This window comes from Toxoplasma gondii, chromosome IX, assembly GCF_000006565.2.
Source record: "Toxoplasma gondii ME49 chromosome IX, whole genome shotgun sequence".
NCBI lineage: Eukaryota > Apicomplexa > Conoidasida > Eucoccidiorida > Sarcocystidae > Toxoplasma > Toxoplasma gondii.
The window spans coordinates 3,615,756-3,639,483 of NC_031477.1; the positions used below are offsets into that span (position 1 = coordinate 3,615,756).

A 23,728-nucleotide genomic window follows, 5' to 3' on the forward strand; every position below is an offset into this window, starting at 1 on the left:
CAACGCACTGCCTCTGTCTTCGCTTTGGAAGAAGCCGGCGCCTGCGTTTTCTCAACGCAGAGTGGCGCACACATGCGAGAGACGAACCGCTCTTCGATGTCCCTAATTCAACGAAATTCACAAAGAGCAGTTTCTGCGAAAGCAGCCAACTTTCATCGAGGCCTCCCCTCACGCATGCGCTAACAGATCCCACACAGAAAGATGTACATATACATATATGTATATATATATATATGCCCATATATATCCAAATGTATCCAGATATATCTATATGCATCTATATCTTGTATATAGAGTGACAGACAGACATATGCGGAACATATACAGAAATATAGACACGTATAGTAAATGCGCGGATGCGGGTTCAGTGGAAAAAGAGACAACCGTGAAGAAGGAAGATTGCGATCGAACGCAAGATGCGTTCCGCATTCCAGCAAACTTTTCTCTCCTTCGAGCCGAGAGGGACGCGAAAGAGAAACAAGAAAGAGAAAATGCAGGAGATAGAGTCGGAGAAATCACCCCCCCGCACCAAAGTCTGTCTCTCGCATGCGCGGTGCAGCGCGAGGCGGCGTCGGAGGACGAAGTTCCGCCATGCGCGAATCCCTGGAGAGAAAAAGGAACAGACGCTCTCGAAAGCCATCAGCAAGGCTTCCTCATTCTTTGACCACCCACGGAAGTCTCTCTTTCTCGAGCTTCCTATCCCTCGTCTTATCCACATAGATCTCTTCTATTTGTCTACTGACAGCTACCTAGTCTGCGTAAACCTTTCTGCGTCTCAACCTCTCGCTAGAGACCTCCCTCTATTCGCTGTCTCCATCTGCATATACACCGGAGTGGTCTACCGCTCTTCCTACGTGCAGATCTACAAGCGTCTGTGCAGGCGGAAATACTAGTAAGGATCCATACACATACATATACATATATATATATATATATATATGGCATTTCTGTTTGTTTCTATACGCCCAAGCAGGGCTCTCGGTATTTCTGTGCAAGACTGAGCTGTGTGTGTTTTTTTTGTGTGTGGAGGCGCCTTTCTTGCAAGAGAGAACGCACCAGGAGTTGTACTGGGAAGGCGCATTTGCAGGATAAATCAACTTGGGGATGATCGTCATGTCTCGCCGAATGAAGAGAAGCGCCCCCGCGTTCTGATGGTGGTTGCAATAGTTCGTCGCTGAAAGAGAAACGTGGAAATCGACAAAAGAAATGCTTAGGTGTCTGCATGCGCCTACACACGCCGGTTCCCGAACACATGCGTCTGGACTTCATAGGTACACCAGAAAACAGGTACATACATGCAATGTAGGTTTTAATACATATCTACAGAGGTGAATACACATGCACGCAGATAAATAGACACACGCATTCATAGCACTTTGGCTTCATGAAAGGTCGGTCAAAAGATACTCTATGATTTGATCTACAAATATACAAACACTTATGCACTTTTACCCATCCACATACAAACATGTACATATATATATATATATATAGGTATGTGAATGTAAGTTTATGTCGAGAGAAAGGTTCTCCACGTCCATTCGCGCAGGGATCGAAGCCGCGCGGGAGGCAGGAAGAGAAGAAGACAGAGAAAAGCAGAGAGAGGGACCTCACATACAAAAGAAAGAACGAAGGAAAAACCTGAACGCGACACCTACCAGAGAAAAGAGTAATCAGCTTGCCTCCCGCAAATCGCTCAAAGCCGTCCATCACGCACTCATGTGCTCTGAAAAAAACGAAAAAATTCAGGAATTTATTTGAAAAATAACTTCAACACAGACGTCCGAAAGACACAAAAACCAAGTAGTGCATTCACGTGGACCAAAAGTGCGACACATGCATGCCTCCAACCTGTTCTGCTTATTCACAGCTGGCGATCAGCATGGCTATTGATAATTATATATATATATATATATGTGTATATACTGTGTATGTGCGGCATATATTCACTATTATATATATATATATATATATATATGTGAGGGTGTTTTGGAAACACAAGCATCCGCGGTTCGAAGAACAACGCAGATCACGCACTGGCGTTCATAGAGACAAACGGATGTGTCTCGTGCTCGCATGCAGACGCAGAAAAGCGCCTTCTCCATTCGCCGACCTGATGATGAGTTGAAGGTCGTTTTCCGCGAGAAATCGATGCACTCGGTCGGGACCGAATTTGTAAATTCTCCCGGAACCGTCAGGGTCGCGGATGTCGTTTCGCACGACACCCAGCATGCTGTCGTTGTCTGTCGGATCTGACCAGAGCAGATCGGTGACTCTCTGTTCCTGAAAATCGAACAAACGCGTCACTGTCGCACAAAACTACACTCATACATGTCGCCATGCGTGAACATTCACATATATCTCAAAACACACGGACATGCACACGCGTATATCTATATCTATATATATATATATATATAAATACGCATATAGATGCATATGCAGGTACGTACGTTATCACAGGAATCTGTGCGTTCGAAGGAGATTGCATGAATTCTCCAAAGGTGAAGGAATACGTTTTGCCTTACGTAGACATTTTGCGGGACCTGCGCGACTTTGAGAGGCCGCTGAAAAGCCGCCAGCTCCTCGACCGAAGAAATGCTTCCGCCAATTCCGCCGTGAATGCAGAGAATTGAATCGTCGATGATGGCCGCGACGGGCAAGTACTCGAAAACCAAGTTGAACTTCCTCCAGCAGCTACTCGGATCGAAAGGGTCTTCGCGCAAACGCCGTTTGCACTCGTCTTGAAATCCGTACAAAGAATTGATCGCCGGATCTTCGTGATTCCCGCGCAGCAGGTGAATCTGACGTGGATACTTTACCTAAAAAACAGAAACATATCAACGTCTACATGCATAAATCCATATATATGCATATATATATATATATGTCTGTATATGTATATATGTTTGACCTGGAAGAAACGGAAAATACCTGCACATGTGTTCTTTCTCTTGACCTAGAAAACACAAGAACTTCATGTACATGTAACTATACGGATGCTTCGACTGAAAAACAGAACGCTCATTTCCACGTTATGTTAAATTTGAAACCACAAATCACATTTCCTTCCGCATCTACATTGACATAAATATATATATATATATATAAATATGTATATATATAAATATAAATATATAAATATATATATGTATATATACGTGGAGGCATTTTTCTCTCGACAGTTCGAGAAATGCCTGCAAGAAATCAGCAAAATCTGTAGGAACGTCGCAAATGCAAACGGGAACCGACGTACACGCTCACGTACGTCCATGGGTCGACCCAGGCATGCAGATACACACACAGATGGCAAGGTGGAGACGTAGATATACATATATATATATATATGGATGAAGACATATATATATATATATGTGTATGTGCATATGTGTAGATCTTATATAGAGAGTCAGACACAGAAATACACACAAGTGGAGACATACAATAAACGCATACACATAGACATACGGATAGCTACTATAAAGATATACATATATATATATATATATTTATATATATATAAGTATATGTCTGGATAGATGTACAACACATCGACAAGAGCGCAGACGGCGAGCCATGTAGCTTCAGACGGGAGGAGAGCTGCAGCGACTCTATACTTTGAGGGCGAAGAGGAGACAGATGGTTTCCAGGCTGTTGAGGCCTCGGTCGACGTAGTCTCCAAGAAACAGGTAGTCGTTTGTGTCGATGTCTCCGACGGCGCTCGTCGTCGCAGCGCCATGTTGTCCGCCAGAGGTTCCAGCGAATTCGTCGCTTCTTTCTTCTTCGACAGGCATTTTGTACAAGTGGAACAGTCGCATCAAGTCGTAGTACTGGCCGTGAATATCCCCGTAGACTGCGAAACGCAGACACAGACGCAACGAGGAACAGTGAAGACAGAGAGCGACCGAGAGCCGAAGAGGGGCGTCCATACACCAGGTCCCGTCGCTGTGCGTCCCGCCACAAAAGTAACGGATCGGGCAAGGTGGAAGCGCAGCCACAAGTCTTGCAGGAAAGTCCCTCGGCGCTGTTTCAGCAACTCACCTTTGATTGGAGCGCGGAGATGCAAGACCATGTCGTCGTTCTTCACGATGTCCAGCACCTGAAAGACAACACACAGACGAATCGAAACTTTCTTCCTCACCTCCTCATTTGGCCACAGAGACACATGGTGCACACATACCTGCATGCATCTCCAAACAACCATATATGCACTTCTATATCTATATCTATATCTATATATCTATATCTATATAGATATATATATATATTTATGTATGTATACATATACATAGGTGGCATTCTTACTACATCGAGTACATCTTCGCATGGAGTATATATGATAAACAGATGGAAATCATGAAGAAAGGCAGCGGTCTTACTACATCGCACAGATATGTTACATCGTTCCAGGAGATCGCGAAGGGAGCGTCTGTGTTGAAAGTGGCGTAGACTTCTTGCTGAGTGATCAGAGGTCGGAGAAGAAGCTTGAGAATTCTGTCTGCAAACATGTCGCGCTTCGACTCCGAGGCGGTAGGAAGAGGCTCCTGCAGAGAAGCTTCTTTGTTTATTTTCTTCCCCTCTTCCTCGAGACGGTCGATCGAAATCTGTGACAGAAACAGAAACACAGATTCGCCTCAACCTTGAAGCACCCGCCGACTTCGTCCCCCTCCCCCCCCCCTATCTCCCCTTTCGCAGAAATTTGCAGTTTTTTTACGCAAACAAGAGAGGCGCCTTCTATCGCGCCGTCAGCTACGAAGACAACACAGGGAAACTGCCAAGCTTTCCTAGGGGTGCGCGACGTGAGAACACAACTTCAGATAGGCTGGCACAGGATACGGAATTTGATACCAGGCAACTGAGTTGAAGAATTCAGAGTCGGGCAGCGGAAGAAAGTGGAGAGAAGCGCATGACCCAACTGTCTTTCACGAGCCAGTTCAGAGAACTGCGCGTAATCGTGGAGAAACCGTTTGCCTGCGAATCCCTCAAGTCGAAGAAACCGGCGTAGTGCGGGGCCTCGGATACTGAATACGTCTCCCGTTACGAAACGCAGACAACCGACGAGACGACGTCGTAGGACTGCTGGACACCATCATTCCCCGGACTGCTTAGAGCACAGCAAGGTGTGTTGTCACTGTCTTTCAAAAACTTTTTTAAAAGGTGAACTTCTCATTCTACTCCAGACGCACCCGACGAACGAGAGAGGAGAAATCTTCGCCAGTCTCATGAACGACCGAGACGTGAGAAGCGAGTTTTATCTGAAAACACACAAAAAAAACAGTTTCACTAATCACCCTCCCAGCGTTTCCTTCGCAGAAGAGACTCCCGAGAACGAAGCTCCCGCATCGACGTAGAGAATACATACAGGAAGAGAGAGGCGTCCTCCTTCACGCCGTAGAATCTTGACACACTATCGAACTCCGTTCCCTCGACCTCTTTTTCCTCCACTTCCTACGCCCTTCTTCAACTGCTCCTCCTTTTTTGAGCTACACTCTTTGTCTCTCTGCCTTTCCTGCTTTCTGTTCCTCCCCTTCTTTCCTTCCCTGTCTTCGCTTCAGCTTCTCCTCTCTCCCTTCTCTCTTCGTCTTCTTTCTCCTCCGCTTCTCTCTGTCCTCCTTCCTCTTCTTCTCTCTTCCCTCCTTCCTCTCCTTTCCTTCTTCTTCTTCTTCTTCTCTCTTCGTCTTCTTTCTCCTCCGCTTCTCTCTGTCCTCCCCTCTCGCTTACGTCTGCGAGTTGTCTGGTCTGACTCCTCTGAGCAAAAGTCCAGGAAGGCCTCAGAGGCGCCGACCCACCCTGCGAGGACTGCTGCGCAGGCATTTGTCCCTGCTGTGTCGGCGGCGACGCCCCCTGGGTCTGAGGCAGAGAAGTCCTTGGCTTTTCGTCTCTCCCATTTTGCCCTGGTAGGCCGCGCACAGCAAGAAGAGCTGCAGAAGAAGGCGCAGGAAGAGCAGAGGAAGGAGGAGAAGAAGCAGAGGCAGGAGCAGCAGGAGGAGCAGCAGGCGCTGGCGGAGCTTGAATCGCGGACACTGCGCTGGCGACGGCCATCTGCTGCTCTTGCTGCAGAGCCTGTTTGCGTCTAAGATCTTCCCTTTCGCGTTCATTGTAAAAATTCGGGATCACTGAAAACACGAAAAACGCGCAAATCAAGTCGGAAGAAAGTGAAAACTTCTGTTTTCCCCGTTGCATCTTTGATTCTTTTCGTCCTCGTGTTTCTTCTCTCTGTCTCGTTTCTCGTCTCTCTCTGTCCCCCTCCTCGTTTCTGCTCGCTTCCCCACCTCGCCTCTCGTCCGTTCCTCTCTCGTCTTCTCCTCTCTGCCTTCCTTCCTGGTTTCCGATTTTTCGTTTCTCCTCTTTCATTTGCCTCACAGCAGCAGTCAAGGAGAGTCAAGTCTGCCGTCGGGTGTTGCTGCGTGATGTGTGAGAAGCCGCCGAACGTGTAGATGCTCGAGCGCAGCGTCCAGGAACTGTGCCGGAACTGAGGAATGGAAAAGAGAGAAAGAAGCAGAGACGCAAAGGCCGCAACGACGTAAAGAAAGCGAAGCGAGAGAGTGAAGGACGCAAGAGAAACGAGAGCGGAAAGAAAGAAAAAGAGAGGAACACACGATCGGAAAGGGGAGAAGAGCGTGAGAAGAAGAGGACAAGCACGGGGAGACAGAGAGGAAAAAGCAGAAAGTGAATGCAAGACAGTGCAGCCGTTCTGGAGACGAAAACACGGAGGAGAAAGAGAAAGAAACGAAACGCTTTCGCCTAGGTCTCACCCTGCCAACGGACGCGATGAATCTCCACTCGACAGTTTCTGTGTCGTAGACAGCCGTCGACAGCGGCCTGCAACAGAAAAACGGAGGAAGAGACCTACACAAATCCGCGAAAAGCTGGCAGAAAATACGAGAACAGAAGCGCCAGAAAAGATGAAAGCGACAAGGAGACGGAAGCAAGGAGGAGCGGAAGAGACAAGAAGGAAGAGACGCAGATCAACGCAAGGATGGAGACGAGAGGGAAGCAGACTAAGAGGAGAAAGAACATGAAAAGCAGATCCTGGAAAAGACAAAGAGCGCGCGACTGAGAGAGGACAATGGTGGCAGGGAGGCTCGAGGACGGCTCTTACTTTGTGCTGTCATTGTCTGTTCTCCCGCCGACGACGAGCATCTTAGATCCGATGAAGACCATCGCTGACGAGAGATGCGGAGAAGAGAAAAGAAAGAATCCGAAAGCAATCAAAAGAGGACCGCGACCGCGAAGAGGACCAGCAAAGAGACAAAAAGGAAACATGCGGCAAAACGGACACAGAAGAGACGAGAGCAGAAAGCCGAAGCATATCAGACAACAGAACAGAGAAAGCGGATCGAGAGACAACAGCAAAGAGTGCGAAGGAGAGACGAAAGAAAGCGGTGGGAGACGGCAGAGAAGAAAAAACTGGAGAGGACAAAGAAGAAGAACTTACAGTGTTGAAACCGCGGCTCTGGCGCTTGCTGTTTCTTCGATGGCGCAGCAATCCAATCCCATCGACCATCGCGATGCTGGCGCAGACCCCAGGTGTCGTTTAAACTTCTGCTGCTCGTACTGCGGCCGCCAAATACGACCATCATTCCACTCGCAGGTCCTTCTCGACACACCTGAAAGACAAATTCACTTCTTTCATGTATGCGCATATAACGCGATGCGAATGTACACCTGCGTCACTACCTATACAGTTATGTACCGACATGCATGCAGTTGTACAAATATAAATGCTTGTAAGCATACATATGTGTATACACGAAAGTCTGCGTCCATACACCTGCACAAGTACTTATAGGCATACGTGTGCATACATGTAGATAAACATACGCACATAGCCCCTGTTTCGCAGAACCACATGCATAGATATACAGTTAGATAAATCTCACTACATGTATGTATAGACGCTCGACGTATGAAGAGGTTGACAGCATGGGGAAGAACGAAGGGCGTCTGTTAGTTTCAGCTTGCTCGTGAGAGTCTCTTGACGGAGACGACCTCTCATCAAAATAAACAGACAGAAAACGCACAGCCAAGAGAGCAAAAGAAAGTGCATTCAGAGCTCTGCAGCGTCCAAACGGGGGTGCAGTACTTCTCGGTCTGAGACACATTTTAAGAAAACCTCTCAGCTGCAAAACCACCAAGACCGCCTCGGAACATCTACTCGTTTTCCAGGGGAGAGCGACTCCAACTTCACGAGAACTGCAGTTCACGATCTCGTCCCAAAACGGTAGAAAACGAGAGTCCAGCGTCTGTCCTACCTCAGTTGCGTGGTAAACTCTGGGAGGGGGGCGTCGTGCCTGAGCCTCGAAAACCACTTCCTCCCAGCGAAAAGGAGATTTCTCGACATCCATGAACCAGACATCCGCGAGCGGTCTTTCTCTGAAGAGATCGAGGAAGAGCAGAAGAGATAAAACTTGACTTCCCCCGTTCGACAGCGAAATAAAGTATTCACGTTTTCTCGCGCGTATGCGACGCCGAAAAGCCGCTTTTCAAACAAGCTGTGTCTCTCCCAACTCAAGGGCCGCTCCCACACACATGTGATGGAGTGTATGTACACCTCAAGAATTTCGAGTGATCTGCATGCAGACGACGCCACGGGGACCACAGAGTGAATGCGTCTTTCGTGTTTTCTCTCGAGCTACGCAGACTGTGCATGTCTGCTCTGTGTTTCGCGTTCGTTTTCTTTCCACCTTCTTCTCCGCTGTTTCGACTCGAGATCTTCCTCCCCTCTGTCCTCTGCGCAGCGGTGCGCGCCCTCGCTTTGCCGCCCACCCATCGTTGCCGCCGAAGACGATGATGTTTGGTTTGTTGTAGACCATCGAGTGTCCGTACCGCCGCCCCGGCGTGATGCCTTGAAGCGGCACTGGCATCCACTGCAGCTCTGGATCCTTTCGGAGATCCAGCAGATACAGCTGCACGCAGAAAATAAAGTCGTGGACAGCCAAGTGCTGGGACCAGATCAAAGAAGGCAAAAGGTCGATCGTAAACGAACCACAAGCAAATCAACGCATGCATACGCCCTCTCTTAAGGAGACGTTGAGAGAGAATGCGTAGATGGGAACTGATCGATAAAGTATTTATATGTGGAGAAAGACACTCGGGGACATAAAGAGAACAAGCGCGATACAAGTAAATACAGGTGTGTGCATACATGTAAAAGAGGTAGAGAGACGAAGCCACCAGCGAGGGCCATGCTAGACGAGTTCAAAGGAAGTCACTGCATTCACAAATGAGCCGAGGGCTGCGACTATTGCTTGCCAAATCGCTGAACGCAGGAGCCGCATGACAGCAATGGGGGCCTTGTCAGGCGAAAAAAAAATCTGAGAAAATTTCCCTCCCGTAGACAAAAAGCGAACGCCACAGAAGACGCACCTCTTCCGCGCTCAAGCTCCCTCCGCCGGTGGCGCCGCCGAAGACGACCAGCTGGAGTGTATCTACGCAGCACGCCGCATGTGCAGCTCGAGGCGGAGGTGGATTTTCAGCGAATAAGTGATGCCATCTGCATCCAGTGATGTCGAACAAGTAGCTTTCGTTTGTGATGGAGTATCCTCCCGCAGCTGAACAAAGAAAAGAGAGAAAGGAAAACTCAACGGCCAGCCCCGTCTGCACCCGAACTTGTCCTGCACCTCTCGCAAGCGTGACGCCACACAACCTACTTCCGCTCGTACGCGTCTACCTCTACTCGCCATCGTCGTCGTTCTCCCGCGTCGCTTCAAATTCATGCAAATGTACTTATCCTCATGTGCGCGTTCATGCCGAAAAGAAAGCCACAGACGGATATAAATATATAAATACACAGGCAGACGTCCACACAAAAACAAACGTTACTTTCGTATATGTTTATATACAATATACATATATATATATATAGGGCAATAGACAGGGACGTGGATCCCCCCTAAAAAGAATTTCAGTATCGAAGCATTCTTGGTTCTATAGGAGGATTCCCCGCTAACGAAAACTACTACTCAAACGCTAGTAGGACCTGCACTAAAGACTCCTTTGCACACGTATATATATATATATATATATAAATATACATATGTATAAATATACATATATATAAATATGCATATATGTATATATATGTATATGCATGTCTTTATACTTTTGAAGATCTGTGTATTTGGTCTGTTCTTTCCCGGTGAGTGAACAGTGTTGGTGAAGCTCTATAGTGTAAGACAGCCTTGTTTGCGAGGCAGCTGAAGCTGTTGCAAGCTATTCTCCGTGCTCTGTTCGAAAAGAGATATCGTGAGAATTCGTGGTTTTTCGCGCAAAAAAAGTGCAGGTGCGTCGACTCTCTCTGCGGTGTATCTGCAAAGCACATGGGGTGTGTGGAGTTTCTGAACTCTTTTTCTGGAATTCGCTTACAGCCGACGGCGCCTCCGAAGACGACGACTTTGTGGTTCCCCACACATGTGCAAGTGTGGCCGAACCGCGGCGGTGGGACATCTCCGGTCTGTTGAATCGACTTCGGCACTCCCAGAAACTCGGACTTTCCAGCTGGGTTTCCAGCGGAGGAAGAGCCTACCGGCGCGGCAGACGCGGAAGGTAGACCGGGCAGACCATTCTCATGCAGCTGGTTCATACTGCACACTCCAGACACTCGGATTGAGACGGCCGGCGGAGTGGAGAGAAGGGGGAAGCGAGGCCTCGCAGGACGACCACAGAGGGCGAGAGAGAAGCCCAAAGGCGCGGAAGCGGAACAGAAGAGGCGCCAGAGGCGAGAAAGGAACGCGAGGCCGCAAACCGCCTTCCTTCGCAGGGCGTTCGATCTCGCAGCGAGAAACAGGCGGCAGAAGAGAAGAGAGGGAAAGACGAAGAGAAGAAAGCTCGGAGACAGGAGAACAGAATACCCGAGAGACGAGAAAAAAGTCGAGCGCGAAGTCTCAGGAAGACCAGAGTTGAACAAACAAACAGAAAACCATTAGCGGAGTCAAAGGCGGAAGCGACAGAGACGCCCAAGGGGAGAAGAGAGGACAGCGAAGAGCGAGACAGGAAAAAAAGGAGAGGGGAGGCGAGAAAGACAGGAAGAAACAGAAAACGAAATCAACCGCCACACCCCTCTCCGCCAAAAGAGAGAAACGAAAAAACACGAAATGCACAAGAAGAGGAGCAGAGGTCGGCGGGTGTGGAGACAGCGGGGAAGCGAGAAAAAGACGACCTGCTTCCTTCTCTCCTGACTGCCACGGCTCCAGTGGACGCACACCGCAGAAGGCAGAGGGTCCGAACGGTGACGGTGTCCGGAGAACGCGACCGCATTTGCTTTTTGAGCAGGTCGAAAGTCGCTGGCGTACAGGAGAAGCGCGGCGTCAGGAAAGCAGAGACGCAAATGGGGAAGAAGACACACGAGGGGAAAACAGGACGAGCCGTCTCTACTTTTCTTGCTATGTCGCGGGAAACTCAGAGAAGCGGACAGAAGGAAAATGCGCGAGGACGGAGACAGAACGCCGGACGCGGGGGGAAAGAGAAGAGGAAAAGACTTGTTTACAAGGCGAGGAGAGAGACGGACTGAAGAGGTCTGGAGCAGGGGGCAGAGGTGCGAAGGGCGTTGGAGAGAAGAGAGGAGACAGGAGAGAAAGAGGAAGGAGACACAGAAGTCAACAACAGGAGACAGGTGGAAGAGCACCTGGCCGGCTGTTTTACAGGGGACAGGAGCGGGCGGGAAACGAGAAAACGGAAAGATGAAGACGATGAGGAACACAGAGACCCAGCACCCAACTCGACTACTCAAAGAGAGCTGAAATCCTGCAGAGGTAGGATGGACTTTCTGAGAAGACGGCAGGACGCGCTGTCTGTTTTTCCGAAGAAATCCAAGTTTCCATGAAGAAGCAAAACCCCGCTGGCACGATTCTGGCGGTCCGCCTCTCCGTCAGCTGGCCAGTCGAGAAGGAACGGAGAGGAAAAGACACGATGTTGATGCGGTTGAGGAAGCAGCCTTGGGAGAGAGGAAAAACGCCCTAGGTGTGGCAGCGGCGGCGTTGTGGGAGAAAAAGGAGAAATACCAGGTCTTTTGGGCCGTAAAAGCAAACTGGAGAGACGCAGAGGACGGCTTTCCAGGCGCGAAGGCCTGCGTTCTCGCTTCCCTTCCGCTCTCGTGCGAACGGAAAAAAGGAGTGGAAGTTGAGATCTGTGTGTATGTTTCGCGGTGAGAAGCGACAGAGATTCCGCGCAGAAGAAAGGGGCTGTTGGAGCAAGAAAGCGGCGTTCCATAAACCACGCCAGGACGAGCAAACAAGCGAAGCCTCCTGCGGCGCCTCGAAGCAGCGCGCGACGGCGTTGTGCAAGAGTTTCGGGGAAGGAGGCATAGCACGGCGGCATTTACACTGTTGAAGCCGACTTCTTAAATGGCTGGTGTTTGACGTTCGGTGTTTAGTCCAGGCAAAGAAGAAAACAGACAAGTCGAGGAGCGTTGGCGGCTTGGTCTGTATCCCGTCAAAAAGGGGGAAAGAAACGTGGAAAGGCGCGGCACAAGGCGCGACGAAGGTCTGTTTCGGCGAAAGTGAGTTTTTTCTCCAAGGCGCGTTCTACATTTTCGCAGAAGAGAAGACAGGCTCTGTGTCAAGACAGAGCCACCGAACGGTTTGTCGAGGTGTCGTGCGAAAAAACGAAGAAGCGCGCTTTCCCCTTGTGCAGCGAGCGCGAGCTCCCGAGGACGTGGACACCGGGTGAAGGAGGATCGGAGACAAGCAGACTGCAGGTAGAACGGTCACGGAAACAAGAGGAGAAGGGAGGGCATCTGCGGCTGGTGGGTGTGAAGGTGAGTTGCCAAGAGGGCGAGGAAACGGTTCCTACGCCGTTCATTTTCTGCAGTTCTCAGCGCGAGAAAAGACGAGTCCTCATCCAGCCAAAAGGAAAGAGACCGGGAGCACTTTGCGCAAGGCTCCAACTACCACCCCCTCCCCCCCTCGGTTCTGTCGAGGCGAACCGTCCGACGAACCGGCCTTCCCGGGAATCCAGGGCGCGACAAGAAAGCAGGTCGCCGGTCGGCGCGCCTGGAAAATGAGTTGTCTTCGTAAACATCTCTAGATTTTTGACGAAAACGCTTCTCGGAAACGAGTCTGCGCCCAGGCGAACGCAGAAAACCATCGTCGCGCGCACCCGCCACGCGCGTATACCGAGGCGACAGCGTGCGGCTGAGGTCTCCTCGACACGGCGCATGGGCTCACCAGGGAGAAACGAGCTGCGAAACTTTTCCGTGAAGTGGCCACGTTATGCATTTTTTTCCAAAATGAAGGAACGTTGAATCTCCCGAAAGATATGTACTGCTGAGGGACGTCAGGGGTGCCGATCCGTAAAACTCGAGGATCCCTGCATCAATCTAGCTATGCTGGCAAGCTCCTTGTACCTGTTTAGCTCACTGTCTGCTACGGCCTTCACACTGGAAAAGTCTTCGACGCCAGTTCGTCTACCAACTGCCGTGTTGGAGGCTGCTTCTCCTTCCTAAACTACCTCATAAAAGAAAGGGAACCGCAATACGGTTGCTTAAGAGCGTTCGCGACGGTTCAGTCAGCATCTAACGAAGGTGACTTCACCTCGTCCGTCACTCAAACCAGTTGAGACGTACATACACCGCGTCCCCATGCGATGGTGTTCCGGTCTTACCTATCAACATATATCTATAAGTATGTGTATCCTTCCGATAACCACAGACCTCTCAATTGAGAACGACGGTTTGCACTCTGCTTCCCGGCAAAAGGAAATGTGCGCCGAGCAGATACCTGTGTCTGGGCTCTCTTCGTCGTCACAAAAAACTCGACGATGTCGTCACGTCGTCACATGCTCCCGACACAGTCACTCCTCGTCACAGTGGAAGGACACCGTTTCCAGTAGGCACAGAGTCTACCGAAAGCACAGCGGCTTTTTATCTCGAAACTGCAGCGCGGGAACACGTTTAGGATTTCGAGGAGTCGACAACAAACGCGGCCTCAGGCGAGACGATACATGCAGGACTCGTTTCTGAAGCTTCGGGAGGCAGTTTCGACACCTGGCGCCCTAGTTAACGCTGTTCCTACGTTTGCTCCCCTGAGGGTTGCCTCTGTGCAAATGATCTGCAAGCCCAAACAATGTATCTCGAATCGAACACACTAGCGCAGCACACATCGACAGCATCAACCAGAGAGGCAGCTTTTCCACCCAGAGAACAGTGTCGAGTTGTCTGCGCCGGGAAAATAGTTTGGTGCCTTTACCACGCACCGAGTTGTTACGGCTTCATGTTCCAGCTGGAGGCTTGACTCTTCCGAGGCGGTAGTTGCAATGCAGGGTATGATCTTCACCTTATCAATGCCGGCTTGTTAAGAGGATGTGTCTCCGTGTTTGTGCCACTCTTTCTCGGTGGTTCGGAAGTCGTTTTCGCAAGAACGAACGCGAGCTCCTTTTTCCTAGGACCGTCAAACGAAACGGTTCATCCGATAAACCCACAGTCTGAGAACCTGCCACCAGACGCCAGGTTGTTCTGAAGACTGCTTTCTTGTCTGCTTCCAATGCCCGTTTGCCACGCACAGCCGCTAAATCGAAGATCGACACGAAACGCCGGAGGGGGACTTACGCCGTCAAATCACCACCTACCAGCGTAGCAAAAGGGGTTTTCAAGTGAAAAAGCGTCTGAAAAACCCCGCCAGAGTAGCCCACATCAGAAAGGTCATTCCAACTCGGCTCCCTGTGTGGTCCAGATCTGGCGCTACGTTCGCCAACCTATATGTGACAAGACTGAAAGTGAAAACATGTCGAAAAAGAAAGTGATTTTCCAACGCACTTCTCATGTGCGCAAAGTCTCTAACCACGTATGTGTGCTCGACGTGTCTTAGCGTGAATCCACTGAGATAAGTAATACAGAGTTTAACTGCGCATCCGTTTCCGTGACAAGACAGACCACTGGATCGACACCGAGAGAGAATTAGGACTCAGTTATATGAATGCACCCGTAAAGTCACCACACACATATACATGCATATATATATATATATATATATATGCTAGGGGTAATTTCCTTGAAGAAGTGAAGTGCTCTGGGCTACACGGAGAGTTTTCTACACGTTAGTGTCACTACTATTTGCTGTTGAACTTTAGCAGGCTAAACGCCGTTCGACGGCTAGCCTTGTCTCGGCTCTGCAATCTCGTCACAGAGGACCTGTGCCAGACGCATTGTGGAAAGCGTAGAACCTTGAGACTGAAATTTTGAGACACCAAAGCGGTGACTGCGTGTTTTCGCTGGGCGTTGCGAGGGCACGCATACCCCGCGGTCGGGATAGCGGTAGGTTTCGTCGAGCGTCTTTTTTTCTGAGTGTTGTTATACACAGGAAATCTGTTGAAGAAAATGTCTATACCACACACAACTGCGACGTGAAGTTTCTTCGGCACGCCGCGTTCACTTGAATGGCGGTCTTCCAGACTTTTTTCTGTTTCTCTGCATGCTGAAGATGTAGTTCTCGCGAAGCTTCTGTCTGCGCACAGCGACAGCGGCTTGGTACGCGGCGTCGAACCCCATTTCCATCGTGGGAAAGGCCTTGAACCTGCGCAAGCCGTGCTCGTTCCAGGTCGCCACCCAGAGCTTCTCCTCAGTGTCGAAGTAGACGCCGCGGACTCCGCTGCGCGTCACATCGGGTTTCGCGAGTCTGTCCAAGTGCCCTTGTCTCTGGAGTTGCTTCAGCAGAACGACGGCTTTTGCGCGCGCGCGTTCCCATGTTCCGCTTCCTCTGCCGATGCCGAGGCCGTCTGGAAGTCCCTCCTTGCCTCTGCCGCCGCGCCGGCCTCGACAGGAGAACGGCCGGAATACCTGCACCCCGTTCGCGTACCACATGCACATGAACCGCCGGAAGCGTTGGTCGTACACCAGGTTCGGTCGCGAGTTCTGATACAGCGGGACTCGCGTTCTCCGCGCCTTCTCGGGCCAGAAAAACTCTTGCCGGCGACCCATGCCCGACTGAATGACTCTGCCTGGATCGCGGCGTGGCTTCCGGCGCTTCAGACCCCCTGCACGACCGCCAAACATGCGCGCTTGCAAGAGGTTCCAGGAGAGCTGGTAGGCGGGGAGGCACGGATTTCGACGGCTGGCGGCAGCCAAACACCCGCAAGTTGCCGAGGCCGCGAACGCGCCACTCGCATCTCCCCTTAGCCCGGAGTCGAACGCATGCAGTCTCCTGAAGACTGCAGCCGCTTCCCACGCGTTAGGTGCCGGAGAGACACGGGCGTTACTGGGACGAGAGAAACCTGTCGGTTTCTGTGGAGAGTCGACTGCGATTTCCTCACTCTGGAGGAAATCAGACGGCCAGGGTGGAAGCGCCTCCGCGGCTACAGCCGCTCGCGAAGAAAAGCCGTCACTCGTTTCTCCGTGACGCCGTTTAGGCGCTCCAACGCATGCAAGGGGTTTGCAGGGCACACTGACACGGGCACCAAGCAAGTTTCTGTGAGGAGAGGCGCGGACAGGAGAGGGAAACAAAGGGGAGAAGGTGCAAGCTGCTGCGGATTCAGGACTCTCCTTGGGCGGCTGTCGAGACTTTGAGAGGGCGGACGTCGTGTGGAAAGGCGTCCGGAACGGAGTTGGGCCTCGGCTGTCCAGAGAAAGCAACGAAATGCTCCCAGAAAAAGCCTCCACTCTCGGGCCGAAACACTTGAGCGGACCCGGGCCAGCCGCGCCGCGAAGAAACAGGAGGCCTGCGCGATCCATGTACTGAACTGGAGGGAAAACAGAGCGGCGGGACGTAGAGACAACAGGTTCCTGTTTATTCGATTCGAACTACGCAAAGAAGTGGACAGATAAGCGCATCATGTAGTACTCCGGGGTACGCGCAGGAGAGTGACGGCCTGTTTCGAAGGGGAATTCAAGATCGCTCAAAACGCTGGAAAAACACCACTCAGGCATTCAACACTGAACGGGCACGAGCGGTTGACAGGCGAGATAAATACACAGAAAAGTCGAAAGTCCCCCCTGCAAACGCGACACGGCATGGAAGCGTCACCAACGCAGACACACTCGCCGCAGACGGTTTACAGGGCGTGACAGCAATACTGTTCTGACCCCTTCTCGGAGAACAACTCAGGAATACTCTCTTTCTGAACACACATTTCGACTGAAGCGGAGAACGCGTTTCAATCGAACTTCAAACATGCGCCACGAGAACCCAGAAGGCAGGCAGCGCCCCGGGAAGTCTGTCCGCTCTTACTGACTTCTGAACGAGCCACGTTAAACGCGTACTAAAGCACATTTCGGCTCGGTCAAGGCTGCTGATGAAAACGGTGGACATGCTTGCGAGTTTCCTGAGTGGAACCTGCGAGGATTGTCTCCTTGAACCAATTCTGGCGGCGCAAAGGCACAGCATGCATGCATCCAAATTACCACCCCAAAACACCCATTTACTTGCACGCTAATGTGTGAAAAAAGCGTCCCTGTTCTTACTCATCGGAACCAGTGACTTTTTGTATCTAGCCTGAGTCTTGTTGAAAAGCAGCTGGCAACTACGTGTCAACGCTGTGGTTTTCTAGGGGCAGCAAAGATTCTACACACAGCTTCGACGCTGGAGGAAGTGGTTATAGTCAGTCGATATAAAGCTACACCAGATATCCAAGCGGGAGTTCGGCAACTATAAGTCTGGTTATGTACTCTTCGAGGTGTGTGAATTAAAATACACAAGAACACGAAAGCATGCCCTCTAGGCGATACATGCGTATCCGCAGATTTTGTGGGCGTTCTTCCGACTAACGTCGGCTCGCAGAAGCGACAGTACCACACGGGCGCTTAGTCGCACAGCGACCTGTTTGGTACCTGGAAGGTGTTTTCTAACATGTTCTGTCGGGTGCCATGTCTGAAAGTATCTTGCCGGGAGCTGGTGTTGCATTTGAGCGGATATATTCCGTATGCGGCGACGCCCCGGGAATCAAATAACAAGCGAAGATCGTCTGATCTCCGTCCATGGAACTCGAAAGAGCTTTTCCAGATTGCATTCAGTCGAATACGTAGGCACGGACTTCGCTGTCTTGTGCTCAGGCGACTGTGTCGTTACGGAGTGATGTTGCCGAGTCGGTGAGGCTCCGGTTTCAATATGAAAAATGTCCGTTTTACGCGGTACAGGAGGACAGAAACACATTGGTGACAGTCGCTAAACAACACCAGGGAGAATTCGTAGCAGCCTGAAGCTCATAAGAAAATCCTCTTCCGGCAGGCGGTTCTCCAGCACAAACAAATCTAACACGAGACTGGTGTGCGGCGACTGTCCACCGAGCGACACTTTTACCGTGCGACGGAAACGTATCGCCACTCGATTTCGTGTGGAGTGATGATGCGCCTCTCTCGAGAGGCGAGCTGTCCGGTCAAAGGCTACTTCTGTTCGACGCCATTCTCTGTTGATCCTTCACCAGAATAGGTGTCAGATCGGCTTACCACGGACAGGTGTCAGCGTGACTCAGAGGTCTGTTCATAAGACGAATGAGTGGGGCGCACCGAGTGACAGTATCACAAATTGCACTTGAGTCAAAATTTGTCACGATTTTTATGCTTTGGAAGCTGAATGGCTTTGGTGACGAAGATGGGGAAGTGCCCAGAGAGGCTGCTGCTTGAAAAAGCAGAAGCAGCAAACTCTCTCATTGGAATGCCGCATATTGAGCGCGGACTGTCGAATAACCAATGAGCTCCAACACCAGTTTGACTGTCTATAGGAAATCGGAGGCCGCGCTAGTTCTTGTGAAAACGAGTTCCAAACCAGCGTTGTAGATTGGCTGTAGCACCCCCCCCCTCACACACGCAAAAGTGTTTACAAGATACCTGATGCGCCACTACTCGAACTAGATCCAGCCCCGCATCCACCACACAGACTCGTGCTGGTCGTATCGAGGCAGCCTCAGTTTCTCTACTTCCGTGCATACTTCCTTAAACATACAAGAATCACACTTCCGTACTCTGACGCGTCTGACGTCACCATCCGAGCAGCTGCATTTCGAGGATGGAGAAAGATCCATTTTTCAGTTGTCACCGTGCAGGTCTGCTTTGTTTAACGTGCGGGTGTAACGCTACACAAAGGTACGGCCGCGTTGCCTCGACGAGATTGAATGCAGAAGGCAATATGCTCTTTTTACGATGGACTTTCAGAATGGTAGCGTTTCTGGGTCTGCTGATGATTGCTGGTGTTTAACCCAAGGGTGACCAGTGCATCATTGAGAACGGCGAAATCTGAAGAGTTCATGCTTTGACAATGCTCTTTCGCTGGCAGGACTTCGAGCACAGCCAGTGATTTATTGCGTCCAAAAAGCGCGAGATTATTCGTGTGTTCCTGTCTTCCACTCTAAGAGAACGCCTACGCAGGGCCTGCTCTGACGAGATCGAAAACTGCATGGCTGCAGACAAAAATCCTCGACCGTCGACATCTCCAGCGGAGTCACCTTTGTTGACTCTGAGCGAACGCAAAAAATCCGGCTCGAGAAACTCGACCCAACCCCCTCAGCTGTCTCCCTAGATGAACGGACAGGCGAAAACATCTGAGCATAGCATGTCCGCCTTCTTTCTCCCCAAAATGACGTCTCGGATTATGAAATACCTACCGGAGGTAGCTGTACATATGCACTTTACTGATACACACAATACTTACGAGACTTCAGACGCCCTCTGAACAGCACTGAGCGCGCCTGCCTCCAGAAACGCACGCAGGCGTGGCGGTGCCGGATGCATGGATCCCTGCACATTTCTATCCTTGCCGACTTCTCCTTTTTTCCAGTCTGCGTTCCTCCCGAGCTTCCTCGAGGAGTTTTGCGTATTCCTCTGCATCCTCCTGCGCGCCGATCTGGCCGCTGTACTGCTCCTCTTGAAGCTGCTGGTGGAAGCCACTCTCTGCGCACTCTCCCTCGAAGCGACCTGCGAAGTTGCGCGGGTCGTACCCAGTGACTCTGCGCATTTCTGCTTGCCAGTTGCTGGCTGCTTCGCCTGCCTCTTCGTCTTCGACAATGAAGTCGTCCAGGTCGTCGTCTTCCTCTGGACTGTCCCAGCTTCCCCGCTCGGACGCTCTCCACTCCGGTCGCGACGGCCGGTTGAAGAGACCGGTGCACGGCAGCCGCGCGGAGTCTGCGTCGTCGAACTCCTCTCTCTCTCCACCTTCCCTGTCCGCCCCTCTGTGCCTCGCCTCGAGTTCCCGCCTCTCCAGATGAAGCGGCGCGCGCCACACCGACTGACCTGAAGGCGCGCCGCCAGTCTTCGCGCAAAGATCTCGCGTTTTTTCTGTGGAGAGACCCGAGTTCTGCGCTGACACACATGCGGGCAGCGAAGGACGAACTCCCCGACCGCCCCCCAGCGTCCGCAGGCCGGGCAAACCGCTCGCGATTCCAGATCCACGTACGCATGCACTCCGATCTGGCTGCGGCACACCGCAGATGTACCTCTTCGGAGTCGGCGCGGCGGCCGGGGGCTTCCTCCCGAGGACATCTGGCACAACGAACTGGGCGCGGGTCTTGCCTGCGGCGAGAGCGTTCTTCGACTCTGGAGCTCGAGAGACAGAACCTCTGCTTCCTGTTGGCGTCAGCGAAGGCGCCCAAAACGCCCGCGGCCGACAGCAGGCTTCCCCGGGATGCGCGCTGCCGTGCTTCTCTCGACTCGCATGCGCTTTCGGCACCCCGCTGGATGCGGCAGAGCGGGCGGCAGTCACAGGAGACCAGACAGAGTTCGGAGACGAAGCAGCCTCGCGTGCAGCAGGGAGTTTCTCCTGACTCTTCCCGCCACTCGTTTTTGCCGGGGACGAGATTCTGGACCCAGGAAGCTTGCGAAAACCACGTCCGTTCAACGGACTTCCGTGAGGCTGGGATGTGTGCCTCGGCTCTCCAGACGCTTCTCTGACACCGAAGGGTCCCGGTGATCGCGGCCGCTTCCCTCGACTGTCTGTACAGGTCCGCCGGTCCGGGATCTCCACTGCGGTGTCTCGAGGCAAACAGGCTGGGCGTGGAGAGTGCGAAGACGGATCGGACTGTCGCTGCGGCCTCTGACTCTGACCAGTCCCCCGAGCAGAGAGAGGTGGGTCGACCTCTTTGACTTTCTGCGTCTCAGACTGTTCGCTCTTGTCGCGACAGCTCGTTGAGGCCGCTGCAACAGCCCAATCTGGTCGTCCGGCGGAGGGGAGAGAGGCGCCTGCATGCGCCGGCTCTTCCTTCGGTCCACTGGACCTCTGCGAGAGGTACACGAGGGAGGAGCTGCCGCTCCACTTCTCGACGATCACTTTGCCATTGACCCATCTCTTGACCGGCTTGCTGATGCCGTTGACGCCCGTGCCGACGGAGTCCGAGGCGTCTTCTCCAGTCCCCGGAGTGTCTGTTTCGTCTTTCGTCGCCTTCGGCCGAGTCTTGGTGACCACGACGCCGTGTCTCTGGGCTTTACGGCGACTCTCCTCGAAGCTCATTCTCCCCGGGACGCGAAGAGGCCCCGCGCGCACCGTGTTAACGCCTCTCAGAAACGAATGCGCTCTCCGGACTCCACCACTCCCAGCTCGCGGCCGCCTTGGTTCCCCGACTCGGTGCTCCTCTTCCAGTCGACGCTCTTCTTCGCGCTCGCGGAGCCGCGCCAGCTGCGCGCCGCGCTCTCTCAGCTGGAGAGACAGCCGCTGACTAGCCGTCAGCGGCCCCGCGGGAGTCGGCGTCGGATTCTGTTCAGGCGGCAACTCATATGGACTCTGCGTTTTCAGCCGCTCTCGAGAGAGAGACTGGAGGACGTCTGCTGGCGGGAGCACTGTCTCTGGACTCTCTGTTAGAGCTTTGAACTGAGCAATGGCTTTGTTGACTTCGGGTCCCGAGAGGAGCTCGCGATTCGCGCGTCTCAAGAACACAACCAACTCGCGTTTGCGGTCAGCTCGCCACTTGTCGATCGCTTCTTCCTCACGCTTTCGCTCTTCCCTCCGTCGCTTTTCCACTGATACATCTGCCCTGGCTGGCGCGGTCCGCTCCGTCCGGTTCCGCGAGAAAGCGGAGTCCCGGTCCCGCCGCAGTCGCGACTCGAGCGGCGACGTGATCGGTTTTTGTACAAGGAAGTTCCGCTCTGGCAGCAAAAGCTCGTCCAGCCGGTCCATCTCCTCGTCTCGCAAAAGTGTAGGACGCTCGAAAAAGGAAAAAAATAATAACGGAAGTGGAACGGACACTGAGGCGGACAGGGGTTCTTCGCCCGCGTAACGCGTGCGGTTTTCTCAAAGAAACAGGACCCTTGTACTCTGACGAAAGCAAGGCTTCCTTTGCAGCGAAAAAAACGCACAAGGGTTCCCTTTTGCTCCTGCAAGTACTGAAACACACGCGTAGCTCTATTTCCGCCAGGGTACTCTTAGAACTCAAATCAAATCTAAATACGGAACCCTGGTGCTCCACCTCTCGAGGTTGGAGCAGCCGCCCCAGAGAACGGCGGTCTTTGGCTTGCAAATCAGAACAAAAGGCCAACACGCTGAACCGCCGAAAGGGGTCGGCTGGAAAGAGACAGGTGCCCTTTTTGCCGACGTTTTCCATCCCTAAGATGGAAAACGAAGAATCGCTTCAATGTTACATCAGATACATATTATCTCTGCTTACATTCCAGCAGCTCTGCTTTCTGCGAATTTCCCCTGGAAAGTGGATGCTAGGAAAACCTTTCGGAACGAGCGGCTTTTATCAACGCAAACACGCAGATGGACACGATCAACCCTTGCACGGGTGGTGCTTGTTTCACTTCTCAGTCTAAGGCGACGAGGCCTTAGTCAGCAGCGTGTGCCATGCGAAGTAGAAAAATTCCTTGGAGAAAAGAGACTCAATCTCAATCTCACTCTGGGCGTCCCGCCTACTCCGAAGTGAACTTCCGGACCGCACCGAGACTCTTCTGTGCGAGCAGTCAGACGGAAACGGTGCCGTCTCGTACTGTCGTGCGGCCGCGGAGAAAAGAAGGAAATGCACCGCTTCTTAGCAACCGATTTACAGCAGCAGAAATTCGGAAGAGAGAGCGGCAGACCAAGCAAGCGCGGCGGCACGAGAATCTAGAATCGGGCAAAGACAGAGCAAGACGCGACAACCCTCGGCGCGCAAAATCACAGACGTAAATTGGCGTGTGAAAACCGGCTGCGGAGAGACAGGAACTCAAAAAGAGCCTTACCCGTCCCCTTCTGCAGACTCTGGCAAATAGAGGACCACGAGAAAGAACAAAAAGACTTCCAAACTCGAGAAAACCTCCTAAATCTGCTGTCACAAATATTCGCAGGAGGTTGGTGGGCGTCCATTAACACGCGCATGCCAAGAAGGCCGAGCGGACCTACTGACGCAACCAGCAGACGGAAGCGTTCAGAACCGTTTTCCCCTTCTTTTGAACGCAACTATAACTGAAGATGGCCAATAGGTTACGTCAGCGACACGGTGCGTATAGTGTGAAGGAGCCGACGAACACCGCAACGTCCGTGTGCTCGGGCGGCGGATGCCTGTGTGAGAGAACAGGAGAATGGGACGTCTTCGTCAATAGGGACTTCACTGCAAAAAAACTGGGGCGGACTGCAATGCAAGATTCGTCTGTCGTGTTGCGGCTTCAGCACATCGCGAATTGTTTTGCGTGAGGAGGGGCAACAACTCCGACTATATATATATATATGGATGATAACGCGGCGAAAAAACTAAAACTGTGGTGTTCCGTACACAACCAGCAGGTTCGCTTCTAGCCAGTCTAGACACGCCTCGCAAATCTCTACGTTGCTCCTGCGTAGCTCCCCGACGGTCGGGCACTCTGAAAAGGCCGGCGCGGACACAGTCTAGCACACCGTGATCG

General features: G+C 52.0%; 3 protein-coding genes across 3 annotated transcripts; all 3 read right to left on the reverse strand.

The window, feature by feature from the left end:
* Nucleotides 1-12,995, reverse strand: TGME49_290170 (kelch repeat domain containing/Serine/threonine protein phosphatase protein). The gene is made up of 18 exons (XM_002368391.2): nt 10,369-12,995; nt 9,370-9,554; nt 8,770-8,909; nt 8,256-8,376; nt 7,439-7,610; nt 7,103-7,166; nt 6,756-6,822; nt 6,364-6,472; nt 5,722-6,116; nt 5,187-5,255; nt 4,380-4,604; nt 4,042-4,099; nt 3,618-3,853; nt 2,529-2,822; nt 2,114-2,283; nt 1,659-1,726; nt 1,057-1,174; nt 1-603 (listed from the first exon to the last, which is right to left on the reverse strand). Exons 1-18 carry the CDS (start codon nt 10,583-10,585, stop codon nt 516-518), a joined length of 2,796 nt encoding a protein of 931 aa, XP_002368432.1. The 5' UTR covers nt 10,586-12,995; the 3' UTR covers nt 1-515.
* A 2,180-nt stretch (nt 12,996-15,175) lies between these two features.
* AP2IX6 (AP2 domain transcription factor AP2IX-6) lies at nt 15,176-17,247 on the reverse strand. The gene has a single exon (XM_002368392.2). The coding sequence runs from the start codon at nt 16,661-16,663 to the stop codon at nt 15,365-15,367; it is 1,299 nt and encodes a 432-aa protein (XP_002368433.1). The 5' UTR covers nt 16,664-17,247; the 3' UTR covers nt 15,176-15,364.
* A 1,361-nt stretch (nt 17,248-18,608) lies between these two features.
* On the reverse strand, nt 18,609-23,259 carry TGME49_290190 (hypothetical protein). The gene has a single exon (XM_002368393.2). The coding sequence runs from the start codon at nt 22,026-22,028 to the stop codon at nt 19,671-19,673; it is 2,358 nt and encodes a 785-aa protein (XP_002368434.1). The 5' UTR covers nt 22,029-23,259; the 3' UTR covers nt 18,609-19,670.
* Between the last annotated feature and the right edge of the window lie 469 nt (nt 23,260-23,728).

Coding starts and splice junctions, on each gene's coding strand:
- TGME49_290170 (XM_002368391.2), bottom strand. CDS start 10,585: ATGAACCAGCTGCATGAGAATGGTCTGCCCGGTCTACCTTCCGCGTCT. Junction 8,910..9,369: donor GGAGCTTGAGCGCGGAAGAG/GTGCGTCTTCTG, acceptor TTCTGCGTGCAG/CTGTATCTGCTGGATCTCCG. Junction 7,167..7,438: donor AGAGCCGCGGTTTCAACACT/GTAAGTTCTTCT, acceptor ATCTCTCGTCAG/CGATGGTCTTCATCGGATCT.
- TGME49_290190 (XM_002368393.2), bottom strand. CDS start 22,028: ATGGACCGGCTGGACGAGCTTTTGCTGCCAGAGCGGAACTTCCTTGTA.
- AP2IX6 (XM_002368392.2), bottom strand. CDS start 16,663: ATGGATCGCGCAGGCCTCCTGTTTCTTCGCGGCGCGGCTGGCCCGGGT.